General features: G+C 38.7%; 1 protein-coding gene across 1 annotated transcript in view; it reads left to right on the top strand.

Moving 5' to 3' along the window:
• Nucleotides 1–24,919, top strand: part of GMDS (GDP-mannose 4,6-dehydratase) — a 641,167-nt gene that overhangs the window by 287,040 nt on the left and 329,208 nt on the right. Inside the window, exons 5-6 of the mRNA XM_030928548.1 lie at nt 548–740; nt 1,535–1,639. Coding sequence (XP_030784408.1) covers nt 548–740; nt 1,535–1,639 — 298 coding nt within the window. The remainder of the gene's footprint in view (nt 1–547; nt 741–1,534; nt 1,640–24,919) is intronic.

Raw genomic sequence — 24,919 nt, forward strand, 5'->3', positions numbered from 1 at the left:
TATGCTCTGTGTCTCATACTAAAAAAAGATTATACATTCATGTAATAGATTACAAAGTCATTATTTTACCTTTAAAATAGAAAATAAAACAACCCTTTTTAAATTCAACTGTGTTCTAAAGCACGTGTTCCAAAACTACTCTGTACATAAAAATCAATTGGGGCTTATTAAAAATGTAAATTTCCTAGGTCCCTACCCCCAAGAGGTTGGTTCAAACTGAATTTTTAAGGAACATTCCATGTAATTCTGAGGAATAGGGTTTGCCCTATAATAGACTATGCCCTAGGGACTCTAGCCTAGAATTCGGAGCAGTAGAAGGTGGTTAAAGTGTTCTTCACATTACCATAGGTAATTAATAGCAATTAAGATATTTTTAGCCGTTTGATATTGTATGTAGATGACATCCACATTCTTATTGTGCTGTTAGAAAGTAATATTTTCTCACCAACATTTCACAGTGTGTGAAATTGTAGTCTTTGCCCCTACTGACAGCACCTTTGTGCTATGAAGCTAGTAATACAGCCCTGTCGCCGCCTACTTTTTCCAGATTTCCTTTGACCTCGCTGAGTACACTGCGGATGTTGATGGAGTTGGCACTCTACGACTTCTAGATGCAGTTAAGACTTGTGGCCTTATCAGCTCTGTGAAGTTCTACCAAGCCTCAACAAGTGAACTTTATGGGAAAGTGCAGGAAATACCCCAGAAGGAGACCACCCCTTTCTATCCCCGGTCACCCTATGGTGAGAATGCGTGTGCACACCTGAGCGCATGTGCGGCATTATCTGTGGGTGTGGGAGGTGTGTGTTTTTTCTTTCATTCTGTTCATGTCTCACGGCTGAAGTCATTTGGGTGTGAGGTGGACATTAAGGTAAAGTGACTGAACTTGTTGAGAAGCATACCTTTATACATTGCTAACTACAAGTATTTGCTGCTATTACCTTGGGGGTGAAATTACTGCCTCACTTCACCAACCCATGTTCATTCAACCCTTCCATACAGATCGCTTTAAATGGAAAATCAGACCCAATGTGATGCTTTTTCTAAACTGTTGAGATTATACTGAAGTGATGAGGTTTCATGTTTATTTTCCATGAAAGTTTCCTTGAGCTCAAAACCTTAAAAAAAAAAAGACTATTATGTCTAATACATTTGTAAAGAGAATATTAATGAAAGACTTGAGTGATAAAATTTCAAACATTTGGAATGTTAAGATCCCCATTTTTTTCCATTCGAATTCCTCAAAAGTTAAGAGAGAGAGAGAGAATGAGAGAGAATAAGATCTAAGAAAGATTCAATCAATTAGATTGTCACATAGTGCATTGTGGGCATTACAAAAGTAAGAAATTCTTAAAATATTTCCTGGTGAACATGATTAATGGGCATCAGAACCTTTATTTTGTCTTTGGTTTTTGATACTTTTTTGTATTTTGATGCATTACAAATTATTATTTTGGCAAGTTGTTACTGTTTAAAATGGGTGAAAATCACTGTCTTTTATAACAAACTTCATTGCTTAAAAAATTTATTCCAACAGGGGCAGCAAAACTCTATGCCTATTGGATTGTGGTGAACTTCCGTGAGGCGTATAATCTCTTTGCAGTGAATGGCATTCTTTTCAATCATGAGAGTCCCAGAAGAGGTCAGTAAATATATTAACTGAAAAGAGAATTTCAGACTTGAACAACAAGAAGTTGCATGTATATTTGGTGTATGTACCACAGAGACTGAAAAATTTCCTATCTGTGTCTAATTATTATGAATGTCAGAGTGGCAAATGAAGAAATGTATACCCAGCCTTAGTTTTTTGTAATTTTATTTTGAGTTTGTAGGGTTTTAAATTTTAACATTCAAAACTGAACCGTGTTCCAGTTTTACCATTTTAATTAGTAGGTCTTATCAAGCATGTTTTCAACCTGAGTATTAGGAATCTGCTATATGAATACAAAGGAATAAGTAGTAAACTAATGATTGCTTTTGGAAATTACTGTTATTCAAATAGTCTCAGTTTGTAGAATCTGTATTATTTTTTGACTTTGAACCAGTTAGATATTCAGTATTTTTTCTTTACATTTCATTAAATAGACATCCAGAAATTACTATGCTTGTAGAGTGTATTTTAAAATGAATTTGATCAGTTTTTTAACAAGAGTTTAAAAAAATGACACATAACATTTTTATGGAGTACATAGTATTGTTTTGAAAGAATGTGTAGTGATCAAATCAGAGTGATTAGCATATCTGTCACCTCAGACATTTACTGTATGTTTGTGTTAGGAACATTTAAAAACCTCTTTTCTAGCTAATTGGAAAATACATAATAATATGGTGAACTATAGAGCACTCTACAGAACACTAGAATTTAATGTCTATCTAGCTGTAATTTTATATCCTTTAAGAACTCTCTCCTTATTCCCCACTCCCTTGAAGTCAGCTCTTAATTTAGAAGTCTTATCAGGTATTTTTGGAAAACCGTATTTGTTTGCATTGGCTTGTTGCCTTTTCAGAGTTGTTGATGAGACTGTAGCAACGTGCTAGTTCTCTTGTTCCCAGTATTAAGTTTTAAGTAAGAAAATGTGTACCCCCATCATTACTTCTGACTTACTGAAGCATGAGAAAGCTTTACAAAGCATGCACGTGCTGTACAAAGTGAAAATTATCTGTAAAGCTTCCAAGAAGTTTTGTTAAATGTTGCTATCACTTAGATTTTTAGCCTGAGAATAAATGAGAAGTCCAGTGTTAGAAGTTGTCTCGTGACCAACAACTACTACGCATATAACTTTTCAGTGAAATTGTATGAGACTATATAGCTACCTAATTAAACCAAGAAGTCATGAAGAAAGATTAAAGTGACAGGTTTATAAAGGTGTCTTTAGCGTCAGTACATTTTTATTTTATAATTGCTTAAGTTAAAAATTCCCGTCATGGGCTATTAAAGCCTAAGAACCTAGCCTGTCATCAGGTTGCCTGAAAGGAAAACAAGTTCACAAGCAGTGAGAAACATTTATTTAATGAATTTTGTGGTCCTGGGTGCCAGTGGGTGAGGGAGAAAGGAAAAGGAAGATCCTAGCTGTGGTTGCCTGCAGCATGTGGTATGAGGGCGCCCACAGAGTCTGCTGAGCCGTGGTGGTCCCTGCCTCTTTCTCACAAACAGCTTCATACACATTGTTTGGGTTTCTGTGTTCTTCCTCCCTCAACTTTTCCACCTGCAAAAAAAAAAATAAAATAAAAGTTAATTGTTGTGAATCAGGTCAGGATAGGGAAAAACATTCCTGGGTTGCAAAGTGAAAAAAGATAAATTTAAGTATAACTCCCCCTAATTCTCTCTTTGTGTACCTCCAATGAGAACTTATTTTTTGTCTTTGTAGATGTTAACCACTAAAAAAAAAAAACCTATATTTTAAGGCCAGGCACAGTGCCCCACATCTGTAATCCCAGAACTTTGAGAAGCCAAGTTGGGGGGATCACTTGAGGCCACGAGTTCAGGACCAGCTTGGGCAACATAGCAAGATCCCGTCTCTCCAAAAAATAAAAAATGAATCAGCCAGGTGTGGTCATGTGTACCTGAAGTCCTAGCTACTCGGGAAGCTGAGTTGGGAAGATTCTTTGAGTCCAAGAGTTCGAGGCTGCAGTGGGCTATAATTGTGCCACTGCACTCTAGCCTGCGCAACGTAGTGAGACCCCTGTCTCTAAAAAGATTGTTTAAAAGTAATAAAAAACATTTTAAAAGTAATACTTCTTCATTTAAAATAAAATTATCAAGTAAAAGTTCCCACCCTGATGATAACTGCCAGCCTTGTCCTCAGACCCACTGTTAACATTCCTTCAGAAAAGGTCTATCTATCTGTCTTTAAACATATAAAGAGAGTTCTGCTATACATGTTGTTCTGCAGCTTCAGGCTTCTATTAAATATCTTTAGGAACTTGACCTTAATTGTAGCATACACCATTTTGTTTTGTTCTATTATATGCCTGGAAATCAATGGTATCAAAGTTTTAACTATATAATCAAATAATGAGAAAAAGAGATGTATATGAAAATGATATTAATATTTTGATATATAATGCCTACTATTGACAGCATTTCTTAAAACTTGATAATTAATTTTCATGTTAAATTAATCTGACAGTAATGTTGTTTTGCCAACATTAATTGTTGTTTTCTGAGGAGATTTCTTTTCCAGACTGAGAATTCCGTGATGGCAGGTCTCTGTTGTATTTGTACATCTCCAGCTTCCATGCGGTGCCTAATTGCTAATAAGCATTCAGTAAATATTTTTAAATGAATGAATAAATGAATATCTCATGTTTCAGTAACAGCTTACTGACTTGAAAGCTAGGTGGTCTGAATTACAGAAAAGTAGAAATTATGTAAATATTTATAAATATTGTTTTGTTGATGTTACTCATATAGTAATTAAAGTTAATAAACGGGCTGGGCGCAGTGGCTCATGCCTGTAATCCCATTACTTTGGGATACTGACTCAGGGGAAACACGAGGTCAGGAGTTCGAGACCAGCCTGGCCAACATGGTGAAACCCCGTCTCTACTAAAAATACAAAAAATTAGCTGGGCGTGGTGCTGGGTGCCTATAATCCCGGCTACTCAGGAGGCTGAGGCAGGAGAATCACTTGAACCCAGGAGGCAGAGGTTGCAATGAGCCGAGATTGTGCCAGCCTAGGCAACAGTGCAAGACTCCATTTCAAAAAAAAAAAAAAAAAAAAAAAAAAAAGTAATAAATGATTTTGAAGTAAAGATTCAATCTGATATACATTAATAAACAGCTAAAATTCAATTTTTGTTCATTTTTTGTTAATAATCTTTGTAAACGTAGAATTTCCTGTGGTACTTTAAGTGAGTTTATTTTCTTAAGTTGGTTGAACATTTATACATCAGTCTTCTTTTCCCTGTTATTACAGGGAACAAACCCTTTTTTTCTACGTGGTGTAGAAAAACCTTGGTAAACCTCAATCTAGTCCTAGGTATCCAATCACAGATGCTGAATTCGTAGAACCCAAGTTGATGCAGTTTTGGGGGGCCATATACTTTTTCTCTAACAGTATAATTGTCAAAGGTCCTCTCTCATTGCATGAATAACATTTCATGAGAATTTCTGACTTTCAAACGTGGGGAAAAGTGTTTTTTAATCTAACTGATAGGCTAAACCAGAAGTTGACAGTCTAGGACTCATGGGCCCAATCTGTCCTACCAGTCTAGTTTTGAAAATGAAGTTTTATTGTAACACAGGCAGATGCACTTGTTTATATATCATCTATGGCTGCTTTCACCTATGGAGTCTTGTAGAGCCTAAAATATTTGTTGTCTGGGCCTTTAAGAAAACATTTGCTGGCCCCAGCTGTAGACAGATCCTCAGCATTCAAGAAACTTTCACTTGGGTTGATTGTGGGTTTCTCCCACGGTAACAAGGTAGTCTTTTAGAAGGATTTCCTATAAATGTTAAACAGCATAGTGCACCAGTCCTTAAGCAGAATTCCTGAAGTGCTTTGGCAGGTTGGAGTTCTGTTGTACTTCACTGCTGTACGCAGGTAACCAAGTGCTCTGAAGGATCAAGCACCGTGACCAAGTGCTCTAAAGGAAAGCTAGTTGTCAGTGACGTGTGAAACCAAATAAGCTAGTAACTGCTGATATATATGTAGCATGGTTTGTCCAACAGTCACAGCTCCTGAGCTTGGATGCTGCTCGTTATGATTGTGGCTGCCTTCTGTGTCTTTTCTCCATCCCAACCGTTCTTGGTTTTCTTTTTCTTTTCTCTTTTTTTGAAGACTTCATTTATTTATTTAGGTTTTCTTTCTAAATATGTTTGTTTTGAGAACCGTGTAGTACATCTAGAGATAGTAAGAATCACCTGTGTTAGCATCAGATTGACAGTTGGAAATCACTGATTTAGGGAATGAAGCCAATAATCTACTGACTCTGCATCCCTCAGTCAGCCTTCCAGTCACTCTGTTGGTGAAAGCAAGAGGGTGGATGGCACTAGTGCTATAGGCTTGCTTCTTGTAAAATGGGAGCACTTTAGCAATATTTACTACAAATTAAGAGTAATAGAATTTTATAAGTAAATGTAAGTCATAAAAATGTATATAGTAGTATATGTTTTATGAATAACTACTACTATGTATTATATACTGATATTCGCAGACATTAACCAGGTGCCTTCTTTCATATGTACTCAGTTTTTTAAAATAAAAAAGTAGGCAATCATAACCTGCATAACGAATTTTGGTCAATGAGGGACTGCAGTGGTCCCATAAGATTATAATACTGTATTATAATTAAAAAATCACATGTTTACTGTACTTTTTCTGTGTTTAGGTATGCTTAAATACACGAGTTTAGGCATATGTTATTTTATTGTGCTTCATAGATATTGCCTTTTTTTTTTTTCAAACTGAAGGTGTGTGGCAACCCTGCATTAAGCAAATCTATAGGTACTATTTTTTCGGGTGTTCGTCTCCTGTGTGTCAGTCACATTTTGATAATTCTGCTAATATTTCAAACTTTAATTATTATTGTATTTGTTATGATGATCTGTGATGAGTGATCTTTGGTTTTACTGTTGTGATTGTTTTCAGGCACCATGAACTGCACCCATAAAAGACAGTGAACTTAATCCATAAATGTGTGTGTTCTGGCTGCTCCATGAACTGGTCATTGCCCCCCTCGCCCCCCATTCCCTGAGACACAACAATATTGAAATTAGGCCAGTTAATAACCCTACATTGGCCTCTAAGTGGAGGAAGTAGTTACAGATGTGGAGGAAATAGCAAGAGAACTAGAATTAAAAGTGGAGTCTGAAGATGTGACTGCTTTTGTCGTGTGCAATTGCAAAATAAAGCTTTCACTGATGAGTTGCTCTTATGGATGAACAAAGAATGGATCTTCTTAAGATGGAATCTGTTCCTGGTGAAGATGCTGTGAATGATGTTGAAATAACACAAAAGCGTTTCTAATACTACATAGGGTTACTTGTTAAAGCAGCAGCAGGGTTTGAGAGGACTGACTCCAATTTAGAAACCAATTCTACTGTGGGTAAATGCCATCACACCGCACTGCATGCTACAGAGAAATCTTTCTCGAAAGGAAGAGTCAGAGATTGCAAGAGACTTCATTGTTGTCTTATTATCAGAAATGGCCACAGCCACTCCAGCCGTTAGCAACCACCATCCTAATAGTTTAGCAGCCATCAACATGACCTTCTACCAGCAAAAGACTCAGATGGTCATTCACATTTTTCAGTGATAAAGTAATTTTTAGTTAAGGTTGTACAGAGCTTTTTAAAACATACTATTATTACACACTTAATAAACAGTTTTTTCCTTTTGTGCTGTTTCTTCAAACCTGAAATTGTGTATCTACCTGGCTGTTCCATTACATATCTTTATTTTTATATTTACATACATACAGTATTCCTTTTGCCGCAAATGTGGATATAATGATAGCTTTCTACTGGAAATACAGATTTACATTATATGTAATAGAGAGTAGATTCTCTATTTAAGGAAGAAGGTTTTGTTCATTATCTCAAGCTATTTAATATCTATGAGGAAATTGGCATGTACAAAAATGTTCTTGCCGTATTACATTTCTTTGAAAAACTAAACAATAAGGCTTGTCGTAAAGATGTTAATTATTATATAAATTGTAAACTATGGGGAAAATTTTGAGAGGTTTTTTAATTATTTAAAAATAGTTCGTAAATAAGTATATTAGTTTCTTTTCAAATGTGTTATTTACCAGTAATAAAATCTACTCTTAAAGATTATGCTATAAATTGGAACATTGGAAACAAGCCTATTTAGTAAAATTAACAATATTTCTAGCTCTGACTGTTTATTACATTAGGAGGTAAACAAGAAGGATATCTACTGTTCATCACCTATGTAATGTAACCAGTTGGACTAATTATGTCTTAATTCTTAACACTGGCAGAGTACTTTGGCATGCCATAAATATAAATATGGTGACCTTTACAAAACTATAAATAACACTAATATAAGTGTATTCTAAATTAAGAAAAAATATTTTGCATGATAATTAAGAGAAAACAAAAAAAATATATTCTACCTTCTACTTTTAGAAGGTTAAAACATGTAATGATTAGATTATCCCTGATTTCCTAGTTTTGATGACAGTAGCTATTGTGAATAAAGGGTGAAATACACGTAATATTCAGCAGTTTTCAGTGTGAGTGTAGAGTTAGTGGCTTAGATTTCCTACGTTAAGAACAGTAGCCTTGGCTTCTGTGAGACTTCCTAGGGTCCACATCCTGGAGGAGAAAGTCCTGACCCAGGAGAGTGCACGGGGGAAGTTGTTCTGTGCTGCCGGCTGTCGGCAGGCCTGGCTCTCATACTGAACAGGCCTTTGCTTTCCACAGGAGATCAGTTGAAGATTTCCGTCCTTCCATGAGGATATTTTTCTTATGTTGACTCCTTTTAGTCTTTCGATCATTAGGAAAGTTTGGGCAATGTAGTAACCTGTACTTCCGGGCCTGACTGAGGAGGTAGTGTTTGGTTACCTGAGCCACCTCGTGGGCTGTTGGTTACCAGCCATGAGTCACTCATAGGGATTGGCTTCCTCCCTGGATACCTTTAGCCTGAGTAAGAAACCACGTTCCATGCTGACAGCATGTTTCTTCCATTCTCTTACCACTCTTTTTCTTCTTCTCTCGGTGTTTAAGAATGGGATATTTACTCAGTCTGGGTCAAGTATTCTCTCTGCCCTGTAGATCTTCTTTTCTCTTTCTTTCCATATTTGCCTAACTCCTGACTGAGCCTGTCTTCTACTTGCCATATGTAACTTGCTCCTCCCTCTCTGACCATGGGGCTTGGCAACAGATTCCATCACTACCTTCTTCCCCCAGGAGCTCTTCAGTTGCTAAACTGTCTGTTCAAAATTTCATGAGATCCTAGTAAATACCACCAGAAAGCTGGTTTATTTTGTATTTCATTCTGAGTCACAAAGAATTTTTTTAATCATCTCCCAGCTGAGGAATCAGAGGGGTTTGCCTATCATCATCATTATCATCATCATCCTCGCTGTGAAAAATGTATACTCATTAGCTCTTTGTGTTGCATTTGACATAGAGATTTAATACTCCAAAGGTACTTTTAGAGACATTTCGACTAACTTGTTTAACTTACAAATTTTTTATGTGTGTGTGGAAATGAAATTCACATGTACTTCTATTTTTCTCTATTTTTTTATTTTAAAAATGTGTATTAAGCCATTAGATACTATTCTTTCCTTGAAAGAGCTTGTAGGGAGCAGCCAGTTAACATCCACCTATATGTATTCTCCCAGAATACCCTCAGAATTTATGACATAGGAATTTAAAGCTCATTCCATCTCAGTTTTTTCAACAATAAGGAAACAGAAGCAGCATGAGATTGAGTTGTCCAAGGTCGTGAAGCCAACAAATGCTAACACTGAGACTAGAAATAATCCGAGGAGAAGTCATGTAAATATTGTACGTATTTGTAGAAATAACATATATACAAATTTTAGAGTTCAACTTGAGCAAATAAACCCTTGTGACGCTGAGTGGGCACTTCAGCTTGGCAGTGAGTTAAGTGGACAAGTTGGAAACTGAATGTCTCAGTTGCTCTTATCTTTGTAAAAGACCATTAGTTTGCTTAAAGGCAATATTCCTTTAAGATGTTTGACAGAAATAATTACAATAAACATAGTTTTATAATATTAGAATATAAATGTGATATGAAATTAATAACTTCTCTTGCTTGTTATCAAGAAGTTGGTAATAGGAAGAACTAATATAAAATACATTAAAAATCAGGCTGGGCATGGTGGCTCATGCTTGTAATTCCAGCACTTTGGGAGGCCAAGGCAGGAGGATAACTTGAGGCCAGGAGTTTTAGACCAGCCTGAGCAATATAGTGAAACCTCATCCCTACCACAAAATAAAAAATAAAACATTAAAAATCATGTGGCAGTGGGAAGCTATAAAGTACTTTAAATATACCCATAATTAACAGTGTGAGACTACCACAAATGGATGGTGTACTAGCACTGTTTAGATATTGAGCCATTCCTAGATGATATAGGACATTCCTCTAAATATGGGCTTCATAAGAAATCATATACATCAGTCTAAACACAGTATTCACCTGACTGAAAGAATCTGCCATTTTTAAGGTTCATGAACTTGTGGTTTTGAGTTTTCGTCTTGAGCATTTTTTAGCTGCCAATTAGTTTGCTTTATAAAATATCTGACTGTATTTATCTTTATAAATTATCTTCAGAATTTTTAAAATGATAATTCATGTAAAAATTACTTAAGTCAAAATTTAAGTAAAATTTTGGATAATTTTCCTTTTGATATTTTTTCTAAAGATTGTCTTTATTTGTTGCTGTAAAGGTAAGATTAATGCTCTAGAATAGTGATTCTCAGCTAGGGGTGGGGAATGGGGAGGGAGTGACTTTTTCCCCCAGAGGACATGTGGCAATGTCTGGAGATATTTTTCTTGTCCCAGCTGAGGAGGGGGCTACTATTGGTGTCTGGTAGGTAGAGGCCAGAGATGCTGCTGAACATCCTGCAGTGCACAGGACGGCTCTATAACAAATGATTATGCAGTCGAGATGGTTGATAGTGGTGAGGATAAGAAACCCTGCCCTAGAATGTCATCCTTCAAAATGTTCCCACAGAATCTACATGAATACCATCTGTAACAGATGAGATGAATGCCATCTCATTTTTCGTTACACTTCACTTTGACTTTACAGTAAATTCTTCATAGAACAACAGTAGGGTCTCATTTTTCTTTACATATCACTTTCACTTTGCAGTAAATTCTTCATAGAACTTTAGCAAACATTTACATGAACACCAAAGAAAAACATTTAGATTCGAATAGCTCCAGGGCCTTAAGTGTCATGGTCTACTGCAGGTCAGACCCAACTCAAGGAAAACCCAGGACTCTTCTAATCGTGGGAGGCTGAACTCTCACCTCAGTGACCCACTGATTCACACAGCCAAGTCACGTTGGGTCTGGGACCCTCCCAAGCCTCCAAAATCAGTGAACGTGTTTACTTCTTGTTATTAGTTATAAGAATAACAAATTATTCATTTGGGAGTAAGTTGTAGAGTCCATGTTCTGGCTTTGATATAAAACAACGGTTAGAACTGAGTCAAGATTATCTTTCAATGTGGAGGATTATAGTAATATTATTGTGAAAGGTTCACTGCATATAAGAATTTTCCTTTAAAACTACTAGAATTCATAGATGTTCTAGTGCTTTAGGGAATAATATAATGCATGATAGAAATTAGGTACCTGGGACTTGTTTTTACTTAATCACAATAGGCAGAAAACACTTTCCCTCTGTATAAATACTACATATAACATGTCTAAATAAAATAATCTTTAAAAAATTACTGAATATTTTCCAGTCTGACTGGCAAATTCAAATCATGCACTGTAGAAGTATCAAACAGGCAAACCAATATCAAATACTTGATATTTTATTTGTATTTCTAGCTATAAAAAGTTCTTTGTGGCTTTTGTAGATGCGCATCAGAGACTTAATTTATTGCAAAAAAATTTAGCAGCCCATTGTGAAATCAGGGGATGAAGTAATCTCCTGTTGGTGTTCAGTAGAGCATTATAGGTTTTACACAATACCATTTGTCTGTCCGTAATGGTTAGACTATTGGCCACTATTCTTGGACCCACCAGGTTCTGAGTAGCCTTTCTGGTTGGGGCACAAAGTGACATCATCTGGTTTATCATTGCATTTGTAGACTGTGATACTTCATAGATGACATGTACACTTGGCGATCACAAAGCTGTCTGGCCCATGTTATTCTTTGTGGAGAGAAGAGGTGTAATTGCTTAAACATAAAAGACTTTTGAAGCAATACTTGGTCTAATGCAGGTGCTGATTACCACCAAACAAAATGAAGTCCCGCCCATCTCCTGAGGTGAGACTTCTGGGATTGTTAAACTGAATTCAAGGGTTTGTTTTTCAGTGTTTTGTAATTTACGTGACGTTTATGTTTGAAACCAAACTGATAACTGTCTGATGACATGTAGCACAGTTCCCTGCAATATAGCCAGACAGTATACACAGAGAATTTGGCCGTTCATCATCAGCTGTGTGCATTTGGGCAAGTCACTTACTCAGACCTCAGTTTCTGCATCTGTACATGGAGAGGTTAATAACGCCCACTCACCTGATGGAGCAAAGCACGGCACTGTCGTTTCAGCTCACTGTGAAGGTGTCTGGGAAAGCCTACAGGGAAAAGATGAATAGAGTGCGTAGTAGATTTTGAAGATTTATTTCATTTTTCCTTTCTCTTTTCTTCCCTTTTCCTGTATTTTCAATGCTGAAAGCTAGAGACTTAGTTTTTTTACTCCTTGCCTTCCAAAGTGAAATACCCTGTTGGAGGCAGCCCTGTTAGTGGATTGCTGTGGCTACTGGCATAAGAGGACAGTGAGAAATGTGAACGCTGCAGTGCCAGTCAGCTGAAGATGGTGTTGAACCAAAAGCCGAGAATCTTTCAGTGATGTTGACAGATAAAATGCACTAGTTCACTGAGACACCCATCAGTTGCAAAAAGATAAAATGTAAATAGTGTTGAAGAATTGCTGGAATCACAGGAAAAGCCATTCAAAATGAGATTTTGCCAGGTAAACCATTTAACATTTGAATTAGGAAAGTCAAGAAAAGACGATGATGAATGAAAGGCTTATGGATAAATATCAAGGACGTGTGAAAGATTCTTGAAAAAATTAGTGAAACTCTCTCTATATATTTTTTAACAGAGCCACATCCTCACCGTGTTGCACAGCGCTCAGGCTGGAGTACAGCAGTGGTCATAGTTCGCTGCAGGCTCGGACTCCTGGGCTCAGGAGATCCTCCTGCCATTGCCTCCTGAGCAGCTGGGTCGACAGGTGGACACTACCACACCAGGCTAATTTTTTCAAGTATTTTTTTAAGTGATACGTGTATTTTTTTAAATGGTGCTGTAAAAGTCTTGCGTGAAATGTATATGGTTGTGTCAAAAAAATTACAAAAGGAAAACCTTACTTTGTGACTAGACTAACAAAAATTACGTAGATGCAGTTGTAATTTAAATTTTGTTAATTATAAGTGGAAATTTTTTTCAAAATAACATTCTTAAGTTTTCAAAATTTAATTTGAGTCAAAACTTTCTTTTCCACTATTTGTTGTGGAATATTATTCCCCTTTTTAAGTGGTTCACGTAAGGATATAGAAGTGTTCAACTACTTGGACTCAGTCCAGGTTCCGCTACATGCTAGATGAACAACTCTGGCAAGTGTCTCAATCTCTCTGAGTCTCAGTTTTCTCATCTGTAAAGTGGGGTAATCATCGTGTTCACTTAAGATTGTTAGGAACATTAAAGGAAATCGTGTAGGTGAAGTTATTAGCCCATCGTTATTATTACCATCACTGCTGCTGATGTCCCACCTAGAGAAGTAAGTTCAGTTTGTGCCACCTCACAACTTAAAATGTATTATTAATAAACAGGAGGAATAAAGGGGAAAATACATAAAGGAATATATGACTTTGTTTTCTCTGAACGAGTTAAAAAAGTTAAGGTTTCAGAGCTTAGTAAGTGATAATTAAAGTAGGTAAGACCTGGTAAAGTAACTTATGGGATACTGAATATTAAGTGCTAGAAGAATAATGGTCTGTGCTTCTGTTGTTTATGGGCTAATTCCCAAGTATTGTTATTAGATGTTTCTGGTGTGGACAAACTCTAATGATTCCTAGAGTAAAAAAATCCCAGATTAAGCCAGATTTTGTTTTTCAGAAGGCTTACTTCTGCCTTCTTCTTTCTATTTCTGTTGGTAAGTTTAAGATTTCTGAAAAGCTGCCAAAGCAGGATGCACATGAGGATAACCAGCCCATGAGGGTACGCAAGTAGGAAAGTGAACATCAGTGCGGTCACAAAGAAACCCTCCTGGCAGTGAGAAGGGTGAGTTTTCAGTACAGTTGTATCAGAGGAATAGGGGAAGCCCTAGTGCCCACAGGATGTAAAGAAGGCTTGGTAGAGGTACCCAGGAAACAGCTCAACCCTGGCTCCAGTGCCTCTTATGATCCTAACAGTTTAATTTGTACATAAAGAATAAACCTTGTTTTAAGGAGGAAGAAGGTGTTTCTCAGAGGAACACTGATTAATTTTTTTTGAGGAAGACAAAATGTAGGTTGGTGAGAACCTTAGTACTAACATATCCCCATTCTGGCTGGCAAACGACTGTGTGGTCCCAATTTCACGGAGAACATTTAGTTGAGAGTACTGGACATTGAAGAATGTTTCATAAATCTGCAAACACAGGGAAATATTTCCCTATAGGAAGCAAATATTAAGACAGGAAACGGAAAACATAAGAAAACAGGATCATCTACTCTTCCACTCCCAGCACTAAAATGAGCTAACATACCGTATGCGAAAAGTGATCTATATACTTCTTTCCAAAAAATGTGCAGAACTCGCTAGACACCATTGAATTTGGCTATATTAATTAAGACTGATGGTTACTAAAATGAAATCGCTGTTCTGAGCCAGATTTGGGGGATGGGAATTGCAATAGTTGAGTGCTCCTTGTGAAACATGCCTAGAGAGTTTAGTGGCACTCCTGCCCAAAGGAGGACTGCCAGCACATGCCCACTAGTGGCTATTGTGCCCATTCACTTTGAACCTTGGCGCAGGGGCTGTGCCTGACACACACTCCTCCTTTTCTGCAGCCAAGGGCTGAGCATGCCCTGTGATCACTTCCCGGAAGCCTTTGATTTCTGCTTGATGTTTTCAGCATGTACCCCTTTCTTTGGCTGGATTCTAAGTGCATCTGATACTGGAATGTTTAAACACAAATGCTTCTTGAGAAGTGTAGAGTGCTCTTGAACTAATATCTTAGAATTTTTAAAAGTTTCAACCTACAGGATTGTTAGTGATGCTAGTAATGATAATGATAGCATAGCAGCTAACATTTATTTGGCTCTGACCATGTGCCAGACACTCTGTCACTCATCTCTTTTAATCCCCATAATAAAACTATGAAGTAGTTGTAGTTATATCCATTTTACAGGTAAGGAGACAGGAGTTTAGAGAAGTTAAATTACCTTCCCATAGTACTGAAGGATACAGGATTTGTACCCAGGCGGTTTCGCCCTAGAACTGTGTGACTCTGCACTACCTTATGCTGCTCCTATGGTGGCCTGCCCCTTCCATCACATTTCATTGCCCCAGTGACATCAGCTTTTTTCCAGTTACATCAGCTGCCTTTCTTGACCCTTTAGTTTTTCCTCAAGACCATTCTTCCTGTTTGACTTTTTGTTGCCTCTTTCCTTCCCTTAGTTTTCATTTTAGGTTTGCTGAATTCTGAATTTGATTAGTAAGAAAAGGAAGTGATGAAGTAAAGTACGGAAGCAAATCTTTCACCTGAAATTTTGCCATATAGGTGACATAGAAATTGGGACTAAGCTGTTAAGCTGTCTTGTAACTCAGTCTATTAACTTTGAAAAACACTGTTTCATGGTATTTAGTTTCTAGACACTATCCTGGGAATACCATGTCAGTGATGCTTCCTGAATGACAGATCCCTTCGGTCTTAGAATTATTTATAGTTTACATGTTTTACCTGGTTGTTCAATCCGCTTTTCTGTGATTCTCTTCACAATATTTGTTCTTGACTGATTTGAAGAATGTTGGGGATTTTTGTTGGTGGTGGTTGTTGTTTAAAAAACAGGGTTCACGATGTTTCCCAAGCTGAAATCTAACTCGTAGGCTTAAGCAATCCTCCTGCCTCAGCCTCCCTAGTGGCTGGGTCTACAGGTGTAGGCCATGACCCCAGGCTTGAAGAATATTGGGTTCACAGACATGGCCGTCATGCAAATCAGTTAAGGGCCTCTGTAGCTGTATGTGCATACTCTAAAGTTCAAGCCAACCTGACTATAACCAACCACAAGAAAAAAAAAGTATGAAATACTTTATCTCCTTGCATATTATGGTCTGTTGTCAGCATGCGTTAAAAACATCTCATCTAGTACTGACCAAATGCTTTTTGTGCTCATTGCCTAATTTCCAGAAAGTGTAGCTTCGGGCCGCACTCCTGTTGCCACACAGGCTCAGTTTCCGCTGCTGCTCTGGTGAGCTTGAGAGGCACATTACTGCCTCCTGCATGCCCGTTCATCTCATTAGGCTTGTAGCTGAGAACCCCACCGATAAAAAGAACCTCGAAAAGTTATAGATATGATTCAAGCAGAGAGGCTAAGTCACTAGTAAGAAAGCCGTAATTTCTCTTCCTTGTATTTTTCTTTCCTTAATATTACTTTATATTGTATATCAATAACTAAGGCAGTGTTTTCTGACTGGTACACAATTCTTAGAAGTCATCCTTTATTTCTAATTATGCTTGCTCTTGGAGTCTGACCCTTCTTGAAAAACTGCTTGAAGTCCAAATCAATAATTAGCAATAGTTATTACAGAGGAGGCAATGTTACTTATTTTCCTTGGGTGAATAAATATCTTTTGTATGTATTTGCCTTCAGGATATTGCATATATTTACTTTTCTGTGACAGAAGAGAATAACAGAAACTGTCACGAGAGCCAAGTGAGATTCTTGTGGAAGGAGGCAAGATTGCATCATTTTATGGACATTTATCTTGTCCCAATTTTCTGTCAGATGAAGAATTTGAACCAAAGGTCTTTTAAAGATTTCGTTACTTTGCAGTCTTTATGCTGGGTGGCTATAGGCCAATACCATTTTTGTAAAGTTACTTTGAACATGAAATTTATAGAAAGTGGCTCTGCTTTACTTCTTTTTTTTTTTTTTTTTTTTTTATTATACTTTAAGTTCTAGGGTACATGTCCATAACGTGCAGGTTTGTTACATATGTATACTTATGCCATGTTGGTGTGCTGCACCCACCAACTCGTCAGCACCCATCAATTCATCATTTATATCATGTATAACTCCCCAATGCAATCCCTCCCTCCTCCCCCCTCCCCATGATAGGCCCCAGTGTGTGATGATCCCCTTCCCGAGTCCAAGTGATCTCATTGTTCAGTTCCCACCTATGAGTGAGAACATGCGGTGTTTGGTTTTCTCTTCTTGTGATAGTTTGCTAAGAATGATGGTTTCCAGCTGCATCCATGTCCCTACAAAGGACGCAAACTCATCCTTTTTTATGGCTGCATAATATTCCATGGTGTATATGTGCCACATTTTCTTAATCCAGTCTGTCACAGATGGACATTTGGGTTGATTCCAAGTCTTTGCTATTGTGAATAGTGCCGCAATAAATATACGTGTGCATGTGTCTTTGTAGTAGAATAATTTATAATCCTTTGGGTATATACCCAGTAATGGGATGGCTGGGTCATATGGTACATCTAGTTCTAGATCCTTGAGGAATTGCCATACTGTTTTCCATAATGGTTGAACTAGTTTACAATCCCACCAACAGTGTGCGTTCCTATTTCTCCACATCCTCTCCAACACCTGTTGTTTCCTGACTTCTTAATGATTGCCATTCTAACTGGTGTGAGATGGTATCTCATTGTGGTTTTGATTTGCATTTCTCTGATGGCGAGTGATGATGAGCATTTTTTCATGTGTCTGTTGGCTGTATGCATGTCTTCTTTTGAGAAATGTCTGTTCATATCCTTTGCCCACTTTTTGATGGGGTTGTTTGCTTTTTTCTTGTATATTTGTTTGAGTTCTTTGTAGATTCTGGATATTAGCCCTTTGTCAGATGAGTAGGTTGCAAAAATTTTCTCCCATTCTGTAGGTTGCCTGTTCACTCTGATGGTAGTTTCTTTTGCTGTGCAAAAGCTCTTTAGTTTAATTAGATCCCGTTTGTCAATTTTGGCTTTTGCTGCTTTACTTCTTAAATGTTGCTACACTTCTGAGTCGAGATGGAAGCTAAAGAGGAATTGTAATCCAAGGCGTTTCAGTATGGGTGTCATCAAACAGAAGTGTGAACATTGCCCTTCTGTGAAATAGCTCTGTCAATTCTGAAGTAAAGCCCAAACATGATATGGAATGATGTGGGATAAGTCATTTTTAAAGCGAATAAGTCATTTCTACAAAAAGGAGTTGATTTCAGAAGATGATTTACATATCTCTGTATTGTTCCATGTGTTTTTCATTCTTATATATACTGAATATATTGAATTTAATCCTTTCTCTTTCACAACAAAGTTTTTATGCTTCTCACATCCATTTGCCACACCTCTGATTATAGAGGTAAAAGTATATACAGAGGTCCCTACAAACATGAAGGCAGAGAAGAAACCCAAATATATGTCAGAAGAGAGACAAGCTGCCTAGTGTGACCAGATAATTTCTTTGTTCTGAACTGGCATCTGTGGTATTTGCCTTTATTCTTATTAGTATGCAAGTCCTTGAAAAACAGATATATCAGTGGAAGCATTTAATCATTCCTGAGACTCTGGAATTATGGCAGAAGCAATTAGATAATCAGGCTCATTATGTCCTAAGTTTGTAAATGTAAAGATGCCTTCCTGTTTAAACTGTGGAATGGCCCTGCTCCCCTCCCTCTCCCTGCAGAAACAGAAAATGTTGATTGAACACCTGTCATGTGTTATGTACTGTGTTAGACACTGGTGAGACACTAGAGAGACAGAATAGAATGCTCGTCTTTAAGAAGCTCACAGTTGAGTGAGTAAACTGAAGACTGCAGTTGCTGTCATGAGAGCAGCAGCCTGTGCAGGGGTGATGGAGGAGCACGGAAGAGTGACAGCCCCCACCGGGGGAGGCATCAGGAAACCCTTCCGCTGAGATGACACTTGGAGTGCCAGGCAGTTGGGAAGCAGCTGTGGATGCAGATATTTCTCACAAAGAGAAGGGGCTGTCCAGAGAAGGAGAAGACACCGGTGTGTGCTGCTGGGGGGGAGGATGTCACTGGAGAGAGCTGTGAGGGGGACAGGTTAGTAGGCGATGCTGGGGATGGGGCCAGTGACAGGGCACAAAGGAGCTTCCGGCCCATAGGCAGTTTATAGCCATTACTCTTGAATAAATCAATGCAGTCAGAATGGCAGGGTTGGGCTCCTCCCATTAGAACCATGCGAAGCAGGAAAGAGTACCAAAGCATGCTTCAGGGAATCTGCATTGAGCCCCACCTCATTCAGGGAATCTGCATTGAGCCCCACCTCACTTGTGGCCTGCTATGGGCTGGGCTGGGGAGTGATTTAGGACTGCTGAAGAAACAGGCTCAGTAGGACTTGATGAGCGGTTGACTCATGGAAGAGTGAGAAAGGAATCAAAGAGGACTCCCAGGCTACTGGGTGCAGGGTGAGACCATTCACCATGCAGGGCCATGCAGAACGTCGCGTTAGCTCGGGGTAAAAGGAGAAGCGAACTAGAGCTAATGGTAATGTCTCCTGAGGTGAACAGGAGGAAGATTCGACCAGGAAGTTGCAGGTCATCGTGACCAGGCAGCATGAGCTTAGCTCTCGCTGGAGAGCGCAGTCAGCACAGGTGTGCAAAGGTTCTCCCGCAGACTCAGGCCACAGTGAAGGAGCAGAGACAGTGGGAGAGGTGAGGGAGGTGGGGTTGAGTCGTGTAGTCAGAATGGGGTATGTGTTTAAGATCTGAGCAGGAATAAAAGTCCTCAGAACATCTGAACTCTGCCTTTCTGCATTTGTGTTCTCCCCACCTATTCTCCTGTGCCCTGGAGGAGCTGTCTGTCTGGAACTCCTATCTGCTACCACCTCCTTGAAGACTTGGCATCAGCAATTCTCACCTCTCTCCTGGATCAGTTTCTCCATCATCACTAGGATCTTTCCCTCAGCATGCAAAGATGCTGCTTTCATGCCCATCTTGAAATGCAGTCCTCCCAGTCTCAACCCTTTCTCTCCCTAACAGCAGAAGTTTTCAGAAGTTGTCTGTGCTCCTTGCCTCCAAAATCTCACCGCCTTTCTTTCTTGAGCCCTCTCCTTCTTTGGACTTTTGTCCACCTCTTTTGGAAGCTCTCCCATCAAGGTCACTTCTCTGTCTTTGTCCTTCTGACCTGCAGTCATGGTGATCACTCCCTCCTGGATACAGGCTTTCCAGACAATTAGGATACTCCTATGCCCTTGCTTTCCCTCACTGCTTCCTCCTCATCTGACCTGTAAACATTATAGCATCAGTGTATTTGGTTCTCTGACCATTTATGTTTTGTTGCTAACATTCCTTTCTCGGTGGTCTCAGCTGGCCTCAGGACTTTAAATATCATCCATACATAAATAGTTCCCAAATGTGTGCCCTCAGCCTAGACTCTCCTGGAAGGCCAGGCTCATAGATTCATGCCAGTGTTAAATGAAGGGTCACCCTTGTCTCATCCTGATTTAAATATTTCATGTTTATTAGTTCCCCAATAGTTTTGTTAGTGTATTGAATAAATAGAGATACTTGAAAGCTATATATTTATTTTGATTTTGGGGATTTTGTCTTTGCAGGGTTGTTTTATTTGACTAAGGCCATGGTTCGCAACCAGGGTAGTTTTGTTCCCCCAGGGGAGTTGGCAACATTTGTGAACGTAACTGAGGGGGTGCTCCTGGCATCTACTGGGTAAAAGCCAGTGACACTCCTAAACACTGCAAAGCACAGCACAAACCGCAATAAAAAGGACTTATTCAGCCTTACATGTCAATAGTACCAAACTTGAGAAAACCTGAAACAAAGACTTACAAATTTGAATTATCTCACTGTCAGTGGAAAATGCATTGAACATTTGATACAAATAGCAAAGTAGTTTGATCATTTCTCTTTAAACACATATTTTAAATAGTTGCCAAAAGGTGGTAGCTATCTCAGACAAATGCACATTGTGAATTGTCCTCTTTTAAGCCTGAGACTCCTTTAAATGTGCCTATTGGATTTTGAGTACCTGCCGTTAAATAGTGTTGCTCTTGGCAGGACTTAGTGAGCAAATGAGGTATGATCTCTCTGATCTCAGTCGTCTGCTCAGTCAGCCATGACCTTCTCAGTGTCTCTTCTTTCTACACCCTGTCTCCACTGAGCCATGGCCCAGGCAGTTCACAGTGGGGTGGCCAGAGATTACCACAGGGGAAAAATGCAGGGCCCCAGGGCGGAGGTTCATGTGGGGTTCAGGATAAATTGGAATGATTTCTGTTTTCCAATGAATATTGTCCAAACTGTCATTGTACTTTAACTCCAAAAAAATCTTTCAATCAAAAGCTTTTGGATGAAGTACTGAGCAATGGAATAGAATTTTTATTAGACAGATTTTGGTTACTTCAAGTTCCATTTGGATGTGGACGGATAATTTTTACATATGTATGTATGTATGCATCAAGCACATGCACAATCATGTGTACCTGCATACACACAAACAATAAAAATTGCCGCAGGGCCATAGGAAATATACATTTGAAGAAGAAGTAATTTTGTGTAGTGTGATAAGTAGAATTGTCCCTAGTAGGACTTAGTGAACCTCCCATAGGGTTTCTTCCTTATGTCTACTGCTTCATCAGAGGATGGCCAAGGTTGCATTTTGTTTTTAAAAATAAATCTCTATTGAAGTAATACATTGTGGAAAATATTGTGATCTAATATCTGATCAAATTCTTTAATAAATTGGCTACTATTCATGTCTTAAAAGCAATTCCATTGTTTTCAGTTTAATGCTGGCAATTTGAAGTGTTTTCCAAATTTTGTCAGTTTTTTTCCTTTAATGTTTGTTATAGAAGCTTGGAGATGTTATGTTAGTATGCTTTATAATAGAATAGAAACTTTAAATTAACATGGACTGTGTGTGTGTGTTTTGTGTGTGGGTGTGTATCTCTCCTTGGTTCTTTAGGGAACACCCAGCCTCTTTAATCAGTAGATCACAGTCAAGGGGAAGAAGAGAATTTTGTTAACCTGTGCATTCTGGAAGGGGATGAGCATCCCAGGTGTTAGTATCTCCTGGTCCCAAAGAGAAACAAACAAACCATGACAGTCTCAGGAAGAAGCCATCATTTGCGATGATGTCCTCTGGTCTCCAGCAGATTAAGGTTACTAAACATGAACTCTCACTAAATGCACAAGGAAATAAACCACCATCAGTCAAAGTCAGCAGAAATAACAAATAATAAATAAGTCCCCCAAGAACTTCAAATATTGGAATTATCTAATTCAGAATATAAAATTACAAAAACGTGTGTAAATAAAAATGTCAAATCAGAAAAAATAAGCAAGCAAGAACAGAATGTAAAAATGCCCAGGTAGGTTTGAAAAAGAACCAAAGAACTTTGAATGTGCCAAAAAATAAAAATAGAAAAAGAAAGAAAGAAAGAAAGTGTTAAATGGCCGATTTAGGATTAGATTAGATTGCCGAAGGACAATTAGATGGCTGTGTAGAAATTAACCCAGCCTATTCAACAAAGAGATGAAAATTACAAAAAAGAAATTAAGAAAATAGAAAGTAAAAGGAGAAGTCTAATATTCTTTCCCAGAAGAAAATAGAGTGAAAAGAGGCAATATCTAAAGAGATAGTTGCTGAGAAATTTCTAGACTTAATGAAAGAGTCACAGATGCAGGAAGCACCATGGACCGCAAGCAGAAAGCCATGTGTAGACACATTGGAGTGAAACCCCAGGATACCAAACAAAACAGGAATATCTTTACATTAACAAGAAAAAAAAGACATTACATTACCTACAAAGGGATGACAATTAGACTGGAAGCACACTTCTCCCTAGCAGAAATTGCAAACCAGAAGACAGTAGGAAAATGCTGTCAGCATGGAAGAGAAGATAATTTTCAACCTTGAACTGTGCACTTAGCAAAACTTCTTTCAAATATGAACAAGTTAATTTTTCCCCATTAAGGGAAATTCTAAAGAATGCATTTTAAGAAGGGAATTTATGCTCCAAGAAAGATGCAAGAAAGAATGATGACAAAGGAAATCGGTAAACACAGGAATACACACAGAATTTTCAGTCTGAAATTATAAGAAGATGTATATTCTCCTGAAGAAGGAGACCCAGGGAGCTATTTAAATTAACTGAGGAAAACTTGCAGAGCTGAAACAGAGGGGAAACTTACTTTATCACCTCTAAATTAATCTTCTACAAGTGAAGACCCTATTTGGCTATTATGCTCATGAAAAGAATATGCTTACCCTTAAAATGATGTTTAAGTGAGGAAACAGCGCCACACTCATGTTTTACCATGTACTTCAAGTATCCCCCCCCTTTTTTTCTTTAAATTAGTAGGGAAGGGGTCTTGCTATCTTGCCCAGGCTGATCTCAAACTCCTTGGCTCAAGTGATCCTCCCACCTTCCAATGTACTGGGATTACAGGCATGAGCCACCACACCCAGCCTATATCTCAAATATTCTAAACCTTGGTTCTTATAGTGGGTTGGGTGGTAGCCCCCAGAAAGATACGTCCACATCCTAATTTCTGAACCTATAGATGGGACCTCATTTGGAAATGAGGTCTTTGCAGTTATAGTTAGTTAAGGATCTTGAGATGAAGGGATCGTCCTGGATTACCAAGGTGGGGCCTAAATCCAGTGACAAGTATCCACATAATAAAAAGAAATGACAGAGACACAGACACACATTGGAGAAAGCACCAGAATATGGTGTGAATATGGGGGCAGAGACCGGACCACAAGCCAAGGAATGCCATCACATACTGAAACAGCATCGGGGCCTCCTCTAGGTATTCTCGAAGGAGCATGGCCCTGTTGGATATTAGCCTTCAAGCCTCTAGAACTGTGAGACAGAACTTTTGGTTGTTTGAAGCCACCCAGTGTGTGGGACTTTGTGATGGCAGCCCTAGGAAACTAATACAGTCCTTAACAGTTAATTAATACTTGTTTTTCAAAAACAATAAATTAAAATTTAAAAGAAAGTTCAGTGTCTGCTATTAATATAACAGAATGTTGACGCTTTTTTCTAGGCGTGCTTTCTTTTCTTGTTTCTCTTCAGGATGGCATCTACCTACCGTCATGCATCATGGAACCACAGGGATTTGTGCTGAGAAACGCATCATTAGGCAGTGTCATTGTGTGAAGGTCGTAGACGTAGAGTGCACTTCCACAAGCCTGGATGGTGTATCCTAGGCTACAAACCCGGACGGCAGATTACTGAACACTGTAGGCAGTTGCAACACAATGTGTTATTAGTGTATCTAAACATAGAAAAGGTAAAGTAAAAATTCCGTATAAAGGACAAAAGGTATGCCTGTATTGGGCAGCTCTATTGTCATTTTTTTTCTTTTTTTTGTTTTTTGGAGACAGAGTCTCACTCTGTTGATCAGGCTGGAGTGCAGTGGCGCGATTTCAGCTCACTGTAACCTCTGCCTCCCGGGTTCAAGCGGTTTTGGTGCCTCAGCCTCCCGAGTAGCTGGGATTATAAGCTTGCACTGCCACACCTGGATAATTTTTGTATTTTTAGTAGAGATGAGATTTCACCATGTTGGCCAGGCTGGTCTCAAACTCCTGACCTCAGGTGATCTACCCGCCTCAGCCTCCCAAAGTGTTGGGATTACAGGCGTGAGCCACCGGGCCTGGCCTCTATTGTAATCTGATGGGACCACTGTCATATAAGCGGTCCATGCTTGACCTAAACGTTGTTGTGTGGCATGTGGCGCTATGTGGGACGTAGATGTGGCTTATTTGACCTGGTGTTGAAAAAGGAGCAGATGTTGTCTTCAGGTGTTTGTGGTACATTCTGAATGCCTCCTGGTCTCAGCTGATGACTTGCTGGTCTGAGCAATTCCCTTGCCTTGTGGCCACAGAGGAGGTGGGATTAGTCCCACTTCTGGCTACCAGTATCTGCTGCTGGTAAAATGCATGGGCTTAACTTTCCTCAGGTACATGGAAGGGGTGAGCTTTACTCCTGAGTAGTCGTGAGCTCCAAGCCTCAATGCATCATTTCAGGGACTGCCTTAG

The sequence above is a fragment of the Rhinopithecus roxellana genome, chromosome 4 (assembly GCF_007565055.1).
Source record: "Rhinopithecus roxellana isolate Shanxi Qingling chromosome 4, ASM756505v1, whole genome shotgun sequence".
In the NCBI taxonomy this organism is placed as follows: domain Eukaryota; kingdom Metazoa; phylum Chordata; class Mammalia; order Primates; family Cercopithecidae; genus Rhinopithecus; species Rhinopithecus roxellana.